General features: G+C 47.6%; 3 protein-coding genes across 3 annotated transcripts; all 3 read left to right on the top strand.

Moving 5' to 3' along the window:
• The first annotated feature begins 1,592 nt into the window (after positions 1–1,592).
• Positions 1,593–2,634, top strand: F5J12DRAFT_137315 (uncharacterized protein). The gene is made up of 2 exons (XM_051738105.1): positions 1,593–2,029; positions 2,095–2,634. Exons 1-2 carry the CDS (start codon positions 1,735–1,737, stop codon positions 2,601–2,603), a joined length of 804 nt encoding a protein of 267 aa, XP_051594105.1. The 5' UTR covers positions 1,593–1,734; the 3' UTR covers positions 2,604–2,634.
• A 374-nt stretch (positions 2,635–3,008) lies between these two features.
• Positions 3,009–5,067, top strand: F5J12DRAFT_873025 (uncharacterized protein; the record flags this gene model as incomplete). Its single annotated transcript, XM_051747126.1, has 5 exons — positions 3,009–3,274; positions 3,323–3,520; positions 3,553–4,187; positions 4,243–4,853; positions 4,906–5,067. Exons 2-5 carry the CDS (start codon positions 3,456–3,458, stop codon positions 5,065–5,067), a joined length of 1,473 nt encoding a protein of 490 aa, XP_051594104.1. The 5' UTR covers positions 3,009–3,274; positions 3,323–3,455.
• Positions 5,068–6,311: 1,244 nt separating this feature from the next.
• F5J12DRAFT_899731 (uncharacterized protein) lies at positions 6,312–7,416 on the top strand (the record flags this gene model as incomplete). The annotated part of the gene is made up of 2 exons (XM_051748181.1): positions 6,312–7,035; positions 7,139–7,416. 2 exons carry the CDS (start codon positions 6,312–6,314, stop codon positions 7,414–7,416), a joined length of 1,002 nt encoding a protein of 333 aa, XP_051594103.1.
• Between the last annotated feature and the right edge of the window lie 2,605 nt (positions 7,417–10,021).

The following is a 10,021-nucleotide window of genomic DNA, read 5'->3' as shown; positions in this document are numbered from 1 at the left end:
CTGACATGGTAACCACCAGATACATATGTGTGTATGGATGGTAGGCTTAAAACTCAGTGTGCTCAGGCAGGAATGTGGGTTGATGAGGTGACATTCTTGTCTCATGAGGATTCTTTCCCCTGTGGCAGCTACCTTATATCCACATCATGCATTTGATATCTCATCTGTTGGGGCATGTCCACCCCCACTCCTGCCTTTGTATTTTCACTTTACTTATCCCCTTCTTGGGGTTATGACATATATCCTGCGCCCACTGTGCATCATTGTTTCCTTCTTTGGGTGTGACAGCAGATTGGTACTCCTACACTATTTCACTTTCCCAGTATTCCCCCCTGCAGGTATGGACCTGGGGATGTTTTAAGGGCTTCTTCTGAGTATTCCAGACCTTTCTAGATAGTTACATTGGCAATACATACCCTGGAACTTGACAAAACTCCTAAATACCAGAAGGAGGAGATTATGACATAACACCTCAAGGAGTCCACTTGATGTAATGAGGAATTGGTATGTTATAGGTACAGAGGCCCCCTCCAAGGGGGTGCCTTTTTTGAGTGCCCATGTCAGGTGTATCAGAAATGCAGACACTTCTTTGTTTAAGCCTGACATCCTTTCCAGCTATTGTGGGACCCTTGGATACTTGATAGCAGGTCTAATTATGTGCCAATATACTCAGTGGAACTACTATACCATGTACAATTACAATCTTAGCACCAGAATGCCTAGGAATTTTCCAGCTGAGATTGTGTCACTGTACCTGAAGTACCCCATAACAGCTTATGAGTTTTGAATATGTTGCAGGCACACATGGCACCTTGAAGAGGACACAGTGGCCACACCACACAACGAAACAAAACACATCTTTTGCGGTTCATTCTGAGCAGAACCCGGTGCCCCACCAGCAAAAAAAGAGTGCAAGTCCTTACCAGCTTGTTTCATCGTGCTCCACTTGGGCGGCATCGCTGTGGCCGTGAGCAAGTAGCGGAAATATCACTGTCACGTCATGTCACACCGTGTATGTCACGCTGTCACATCGCGTCCTCTCCTTTATGAGAGTCCTGACATTGGCAGAGGCGGCAACGCCGACACCGGCGACTGCGACGAACACGGCAACGACGGGGATGACCGGCACGACAAAGACAGCCCGGGCCGATTGTTTCCCGACAGTGACCCTGGACACGGAGAGGGTCACTCACGACCTCGCTGCAAGACTCGCAACAACTTTCCTTGCCCACGTCCTCTTCCTCAAAAATCAAATACCCTTGTCAGTTCCATTCAAACCTACTGACAAACAGGGCTCATATCTAGTTACAGCCCTCTCGCTCAACTGGTACGCATGCCAGACAAAGACGTGAGTTCCCCCTCGTTCAGCTTCACCTAAAGTTAAGTGGCAAGCACACCACACGCACAGACGCGTTCTCGAGCTGCGACAAGACGACAGCAACTCCTTAATTTATTCGACACCTTCACCTCGCATCTGTACACCACATTCGTCGCCTTGTCGACATCTCTTGCCCTTCGACGCAAAGCATGTCATGTAGATACAGCCGAGATAGCAAGAAAAACAGATGTCGATAAAGTATTCCTAACCATCGTATTAGGTCCCACGATTGGCACTCCAACATCTTGCCTGATTATGGGGGTTAAGAGACGACGTCGCCCGCCCCCCTACGTCAGCAAAGACAGTCTAGTGCTCTCACATGGAGCACGACGACGAGTCAGAGGCATCCGACAACCATGAGTCGGAAGGAGAAAAATGTAGAGACAGACCACTCTACCGAATCTCCGTACGAGGCTGACGAGGAAAGTACAGAGGACCAACCCTCTTCGGAAGATGGAGACGAAGACAGCGCAAGTGAAGAACAACCACCACCCCCACCACTAGTGCCACCCCTAGAACATGCGACTCTCCCCCGATGCCATGAAGAGCCCGACGATACCCTCCTCCGTACAGCCGAACGTCTCCTCTCGTTCACCCTTGCGAGGGCATGCGCAGAGGATGTCCAAGGTCAAGGCATTGCTGCTAAACTGCGTATGTTTCTTTCTCACCTCGTTCGAGTTACTCATCCCATGTACTGATTTATTCCATGTGCACAGCACCCACTAACATTCATACCCTCATTCGCGCACCTCGTCGATTCGCACATCCTGCATGGATACCCCGTCAACCGTTTTCGCCGGCTTTGGATGGTTTCTTGGACGCATTTTTGGATACGTCTGCGGACAGTAAGGAACCGAAAACCCCTCCGACAACCACCGGAACGACGGCGGGAAAGCAACGAGACCGGAAGGGAAATGTCTGGGTCGAGGGTATTTGGGCTCGAGCACGTGGGTCGGGGAGCGAATACCAGCCGAGAGCGCCGGGCGGTGTGAAGGGGATTGAGTCGGAAGGTCAATCAGCGACCGATAGAGAAGATGCAGATGCGGACGTCGATGAACAAGACGAGTTGATCTGGTGGGGTTGGGATGGAAAACTGACAGGGTTTACAGATTGGTGGAGTCAACTCCGTTCTTTGCTTTCCCTCTTTACGATGCATAGTTTTGCGCTGTCCTTGCCGCACTCGAGTAGCATTCACCATACATGCACGCATTGCCTACGAACATGAGTGTGTGGCGGTCACCACTACTCTTAGGAATCACCATCGTCCTAGGTAAGTCACGATTCTTATCACCTGGGTCCAGTTGAATCTCGGATGGCCGGCGAGCAGATGTTGTTAGATTCTCCAATCGAGAGATGACAACATTGGTAACGTGGGTACCTCAGCCTAGACTGGCCGAACATGTTTCTAGTACACGTTTGAGGGCGACATCCCCCTGACAGGGATAATATGTTCTCGATATTGGTCCCCGTAGATACATCCCCTGCATCACACTGACTCGCCACATTTTCCTTGTTGTACGAGTTGACGTGTTTGAAATTCACGGTTGTGGCCCCCGATATAGTCCTTCCTATTGCAGGTCCCCAGCATAAGCTTCAGAATCACTACCTGTAACTTCGCAGACATTTCAAGTATTTACCTTGAGGGCTAGTTCTATTATTTAGTAGCTCTTCTTGATCGTCAAGATTGTAGGCGTCACACTTGTCTTCCGTGGCATACATGCTGCACAACTGTCCCTCCTAGCCTAGTCCGTGTAAATTTATCGCATTGGCACGCGTCCCTTCTGGCTACATTGGCCGACGTCTTATACGTTGTACCCGTGGCAAGACATGCTTTCTGATGGGATCGAGCCGTTATTCTAGCCCGCTGCGTGCAATAATAGCGGCCCTAAGTAACTTCCTATCGCATACATCTATCAGCAAGATCTCCTCGGATGGCACTACATACAGCAGTGATGCGGGCCGCTGGGCATTGGCCTCGAGGCTGCAAAGCAATGCTTCTGTGAGTACAATTTCACAAGCCCTGAAGATCGGAACCTGTCCTGTTGAGTCACGACATGCACACAGAAAAAGAACTAGAATGCATGTACATAAGACTGACCCCGGTGAACCCTCCCGTTCTTTTTTTGGTTTCGTTCCTCGAACGTCGGCCTGCAGACAAGGGTATAATATAAAAGTATGAGATTGGTAAGAGCTCAACTGAGTTACCATGGATGTACAGTCGATCAGTCGATCGATCACCGCATGGCCTACTTACGGACACGGTGCAGCTGTATCGAAGGGCAGGTTGCACGAGTCGCACTCAGAATTACTTACCAGGGTCGATTTTGCGGTGTATTACATGTACCCTTCTATTATGTAATCACATTCGATCCACACGCGTCCTGTCTTTCGGACGTGTCGGTAGACTGTAGGTTTATGGGCAAACTTGACTGTTTCTCTCCGCGCAGGCCAGCTCCTTCCGATATCAAACAGTATAAAGTCGATCCCTCTCAAGACACGGTCATGCCCACCTTAATACACCACCTCTTTTTGAGACTCCTCACCAGTCTTGGAATGGCTTCACAATTCCGAACTCCAGTGGATGGTCTATTCGAAGATCAGATGTCCCACTTCACCACCAGCTGGTGGGAGCGTGTTATTCGAGGAGACGATAACGCAGCACGATGTTACGTTGAGAAGGTCTGCTGGCACAAGCAATCTTCTACTGTGCAACATGAGTTCCTTCAATTCGATATACTGTCTATGGATGGACGCTACAAGTCAACCGTCGTAGCTGAGCGGGGAAAAGATCGTACCAATTCAGATAGAAGTACCTCTGCCATTCTGTGTCCATTTAAATCACTGACGACAATATGGATGCGCAGCGCGAGAATTTGCCACGCGCTCTCCCCCTACAGACACTACCGTTACTGCGAACCATCCCACTGTCACGGACCCCACTGCTACTGAAAACTTCCCAGCGGTTGTGATCCCCGCCTCTTCTGCGAATGTTGCCCCTTCTGCGGACTCCACAGCACCAGGTCACAACGGTAACATTTTGTCTTCATTAGGTTCAAGTAAACCATCCATTGAAGCGGATGACACCGTGTATTCCGCGGCGTTCGGCAGTCCAGGTGCCATTAAATTGGCCGTGAAGTGTACCGCCGCAATTTGTCTTCGTACGCTGACGTTCCCCAAAGGCAGTGTTCGACCATCTGCCCATGAATTGTCGACGCTGCTCGCTGTGACATCGAATCACATACTGGTATACAATTTGATTGAAAGCCAGTGTTACTGGTTCTCCGAGACGGTTTTTAAGGCACTCAAGTGCCTATTTCCGCACGCGAGAGAAGATATCCAGTCGGATCGAGCGGGGAGATGGCGTGGTGTGGCGATACCAACTGCTGAGAGTGTAGACGCGGTGTGTGCTGAATATCGTGCAAAAAACACTTGTTTGCTGGAGGAAGCTGAACGAAAACGACGAACTGGGCAGCAGGTACATAGGTGTTCTCTTTTTCTATGCAAACCTGATATGAATCCAAATGCAGATTGTGGAAGAGCGTGATCAGGCTTTGGCAGAGCGAGATGCTATGGCAGAAGCTTTGGCAGAAGCTTTGGCGGAGCGGGATCGGGCTATGACGGAAGCTCTAGCGAAGCAAGCACAATTGGAGGCGCAACTTAGTCGGATGAGGGAAGGCTTCAGGGAATGAGTGCATTGGATCAGACATTGCCGTGGCCTGTTTTGGTACTTGGCAGATTATGTTGATCCGAAATTCGACTCGACTGCATATGTAGTTACAATTCAACCTTATTGCAGGACGTGGTGAGAGACGTAAATGAGAACTTTGAGTCGTGAGTCTGAGTTTCACTTGTATGTAACTATCCCATTGGTAGGCACGAGTGGCGAGATAGATTCATATTAACATGGCAGGAAGGGCCTGAATCAGGCGGGGTTGTCCTCGACGCCCTCCCAGCAGTTCGCCGGCCCCAAGTCCTTCACCGTCCACACATTCCCTGGTCCAGCCACCCCTCGGCGAGTCGAGTGGCACCCCATGAAAAGTTCGAGTCGTCGTTCATGGAGTTGCAATTCAGAAAAATCCCACAGATCTTCTCAGAAGAGAACTACAACTTCGCAAACCGTAATCTGGAATGAGAGCGCGCCCTAGGACGTCCTTCGACACGAACGAAGCGCGAGATGGGTTGCTCCCGGGCACATAAGTTGCCATATAGCATCAGGAAATCCACAAAATACTAATTCTACTATTGACATACTATTTACAACTCTTTCCAACTATTCTCACTTTTCTTACTCATCACACTATTTTTTATTGAAGTCAAAAATTCAAAAAAGTTACAAGGGTGCATGGTGCTATCTGTTAGGGTATGCTGGGTGGGTGTGTATGAGCAGAATAATTAGACAATGAATATACATATACCAAGTAGCACATGCGTAGGTGAACATGAGTGTGGGTGTGCACACAGAGGCTTCAAGCAGCGAAGATGAGGCGCTGCTGGTCCGGGGGAATGCTGTGCGGCATGTCAGTGGGCGAAACTTTTTTGAGGTACTCGTTGTGATTACAAATCACTGGATTTGTAATCACAACACTTTTGTCACAAATTTCCTAGATCCGTGACAAGTCATTAGCATACCTTAATAGGAGCGGATTTCCCACGCTGCCTTCTAATGACTTGTAATGCCACCCACTTTCCATGAACATGCAGTTGAAATCATGTGTCATCTCATGATTATGACTTTGATAACTCATTATTTTACCTAATCATGGTATTAGGGCCACTCAAAGTCTGAGGAGGTTTGCATGTTTCTCATGTATTCCCATGGTGGGGAGACCTGCACAGCTGGTGGCACACGAACCCTGTGTACAACAGCATGTGGAGTGGTACTGATAGTGGCCAAAATTTTGCTGCCTGTGCAGTTGGGCTCTTCAAATTTCAGATGAACCCTCACACCATTTCAGATGGCCTTCCTGTACCTGGCTCTCCAGTACCATTGGAATTGGAAGAGGGCAAAATAGGGGAGAGTTCTAACTTAATCTTTGCAGACAATTCTCTGGCAATGACTGTAGACTACATTGGCAAGCCTCCCATCCCATCACCTTCCTCTGCTGTTGCTCATTCATCATTGTTCCCCTTGTTCAATCAACAGTTGTTGCCTGCTGTCCTGTCTCCTCCCCCAATCCTTTCTGATTCATCATCACATGCCACCCCCCCATTCAGATCTGAATGGCCATCACTTGCTATCCCTTTGCCCCCCCTATTTGGAAACCGACTCAGTGTTCCATCTGTCCCCCCTTTTGTCTCTGACAGGGGGGATCTTTCATCATTTGCTCTCCCATCGCCCCCACTGTTTGGAATTAAACATCCATTGCTTGGCATTCCATCTCCCCCTGCTCTCATCACTGACAAGGGGGATCCCATCAGTCTGAATGATGACCCCATCCCCTTCGTGTCCTGCTGCCCAAACATTCAGCCAATGCACCCATCTCTCGAGTGCAACTCCTCTCTTCTGAAACCCAGGTCGGCTTCCACTCCAAACATGGATGAGTCATCTGACTTGGACATGTTGTCATCAAATCTTTTTTCAGGGCTTCATATGTCTTCATCCTCCACTGTGCCATCTGATGATAGCAACTGCAAGCTGTCATCATCCAAGCTGTCCTGTAAGTGGTAAGTGTGGGTATGAGGCCCCTGCTGACCAGCTCTCAGCAAGCCTCACTTCAATGCCAATGTTGTTTATTCAGCAATTTTGACAGGCACAGCAAGATTGGTTGGAGCACAAGCACTCCCAAATGGACTTTGACTACTGGAAGGTGAAGGAGAGGAAGTCTGCTCATGTGGAGGATCAGGAGCACCAGTTGCAAATACAATGCAAGCTGCATGTGCATGAGCAAGCAATGGTGGCTCAGGAGGTTGAGAAGATGAAGCTTGTGGTTCAGCTGGAGCAGCTTTGTGTTCAGAATCTCACATTGCAGAAAGGCATTGCAGGTGGTGAGGACCAAGGTACTTCATCTGATAGTCAGAATATTCACTTCACCTTCTGAATACAGTACATGGTCATTGTCTCATGATCATCTAGCATCCTAGCATTCCCCCCCCTATATACAGTTGCCTTGCCCCCCCCCCTAGTATATACTAAATATGAATGAATGTTGTGAACCTGTCTGTGTCATACTTGCCCAGAACAAAGTCCCAGAGCACCAGAACAAAGTAAAGTAAAAACAAAATATATTTACAAGCTCAAGAATGTGTTACACCTCTAAGTGCTGAAGTAACATGATAAGAAGTGCATCCCTAAATATTTTCCCCTCTGATCCGATGTAGTTTCCCTGACCACCTACATCCTCACCTGCATCCTCACCTTCCTCATCCTCATCAGAGGGAGGAAATGCCCCAGCAAACTCTTCAGCTGATGATGCCAAACCAAGGTCCTCCTCAATTTCTATGATCATGTTATGGAGAACCAGACAACTTTGCACCCATGCATTACAATACTCCAAGTCTTCTGGAGTCTGTATTTGGATTTGAAGCTCTTGTAGGGATTGGAAGTGCCCTTTAAGGGAGCCATAAAGATGTTTAGATTGAACACATATCTTGCCATGACAGATGAGTATGGACTAAATATGTAAAAACGAGCTGTTACATACTTTAGACAGATGATAATTGAATGTCTTCTGCACCCTAGTCAACTGACCTGAAGCAGGTCTTTTGGATGGAACAATACACCACTTCTGGCATCCATATGCAGAGTCAGCCCAGAGCCATTCATTCTCACCAAAAAACCTTTCAGGTGACCAGGCACATTGAGTGTGTTGGAAGGCACTGGCATCATGGAGGCTACCTGGAACACCAATGACATAATCCACAATGCAAAGATTGTGGGGGAAGGATGATGATCTTAAATGCAGGTGAGTGAATACATGTAATCACCAAATTGTGAGTGCTCACCTGGTTGGAAAGTGAATAATTGGATTTCCTGTCAAAAAATCCCTCCTCATGCAACCCAGGCTTCTGAAATAGATTGAAGGGTGTCCCATCCACACATAAATATCCCCCCTTCCACTGAGGACATGTTCTCTCCTCCACATATCTCTTTTCCCTGTCCTTTTCCCTCCTGTCCTGTGGTTCCTCAGGGTTTAAGTGAATCACCTCATCATGATGGTGCAGAATGGCAACCATCACCCTCTTGTAGCAATTGTGGACAGTCCCAACAGATACACCAGCCCACTCTGCCATATCCCAGGAGGTGGCAGCATTTCCATAATGCCCAGCAGCATTAAGGAAAATTGCCAATTGTATGGGGACAGGGAGCTGGGGGTTATTGGAGTTGTTGTGGGAGATAGGGTGGGTCTCAATCTTGTCCACTATAGCAGAAAAAACAGCTGGGGGGACTCTGAGTTTGTGCTGAAAGAGGTGAGGGTGGTCAATTTTCCACTCATCAAGGAGGTGGAGCTGGGGAGAGTGGCTTTGTCTTGGTCGATTGTTGAGAACACATGTTTTTTCAACTTCATCCTGGAGTGCAGCAATAGCATCCTGGAAGCCAGAGAAAGCAGCAGTACTGAATAACAACTGCTCCATCAAGCCAGAGGATGAGGATGAGGAGTCAGAAGTTGCAGCACCAGAAGATGGGGAAGAGGGAACATCAGAAGATTGGGTTGTCATGGTGTTGTCAGATTGGGGTAGGCCTTCACTTGAGTTATCAGAGTCAGTAGCCTCAGCCTCCTGCAGTGCTACATGTAGTATATCTAAGTACTGTAGCAGACCAAAATGTTCCCTGGCTTGTTGAAGGATGGCTAGGAGTTCCTGGGGCTCAGTAACCCTAGGCATGGTATTGGTAGGTGGTTATCACTTGCTAGATCTCTCTATTGATAAGCATGCATGCTTTTCAGCGGAGTTTGAATTTTAAATTGGAGCGTTAATAGCATTATCTACACATCTACTGTTTCCGGGTCACGTGCTTTTTATGCGGAGTTTGAATATCCAGTCGGAGCTTTAATATTGGCCCACAAACTCACAACTCAACCACACTTGAGTTTGCTCGCATGTTTTTTCCACATTTAACTTTGAGTGGCCCTATTATATTGCTGCATAAGTACTTATAACGGCATGACAATGGTGAAGAACCCATAGCAATACCAGTGGAACTCATCACAATGTATACTAACCATTATTATTTATTAATATTTTGATGATCCATTGTTATTTCATTTTGCCTTGGTACACTCATGACAATGGTTAAAATTCCATTCAGAAATCACTACTTATTGATGTATAGACAAGTGGTAGTAATAATTGGAGAGTTCTACCTAATAATGCCAGTGGTGTGAGTGGACATGCAAAGCAGACAATGAGTGACTAAGAGCAGTAAGGGGAGGAAAGGACAGCAGCTCAACATAAGTATGGGGGTCATTGTGATGATGACACAAGGACAAAAGCAAATGCATACACTGTCAGCAACCATCAGATCATAGCTTACAGTGTAATTAAAATACTTATGAGATTAGTGAACCAGTGGGAGCAGTGATATGGGGCAATGGGATGAGGAAGATAGAATAAGTGTTGCATGAGAGGCATTCATAGTGTCAAGCAATAGGACAATGGAGCTGGCATCAACACACAACACTGTCACAAGTTGTCTGGAACCTTGAA

The sequence above is a fragment of the Pisolithus orientalis genome (genome assembly GCF_024613125.1).
Source record: "Pisolithus orientalis strain OTSU chromosome Unknown F5J12scaffold_162, whole genome shotgun sequence".
In the NCBI taxonomy this organism is placed as follows: domain Eukaryota; kingdom Fungi; phylum Basidiomycota; class Agaricomycetes; order Boletales; family Pisolithaceae; genus Pisolithus; species Pisolithus orientalis.
This window is presented reverse-complemented; position numbering and strand designations above follow the sequence as displayed.

Excerpts from the sequence above, each read along its gene's own strand:
- F5J12DRAFT_137315 (XM_051738105.1), top strand. The coding sequence starts at position 1,735 with ATGAGTCGGAAGGAGAAAAATGTAGAGACAGACCACTCTACCGAATCT. Across the intron at positions 2,030-2,094 it reads AGGCATTGCTGCTAAACTGC|CACCCACTAACATTCATACC; the intron begins GTATGTTTCTTT and ends CCATGTGCACAG.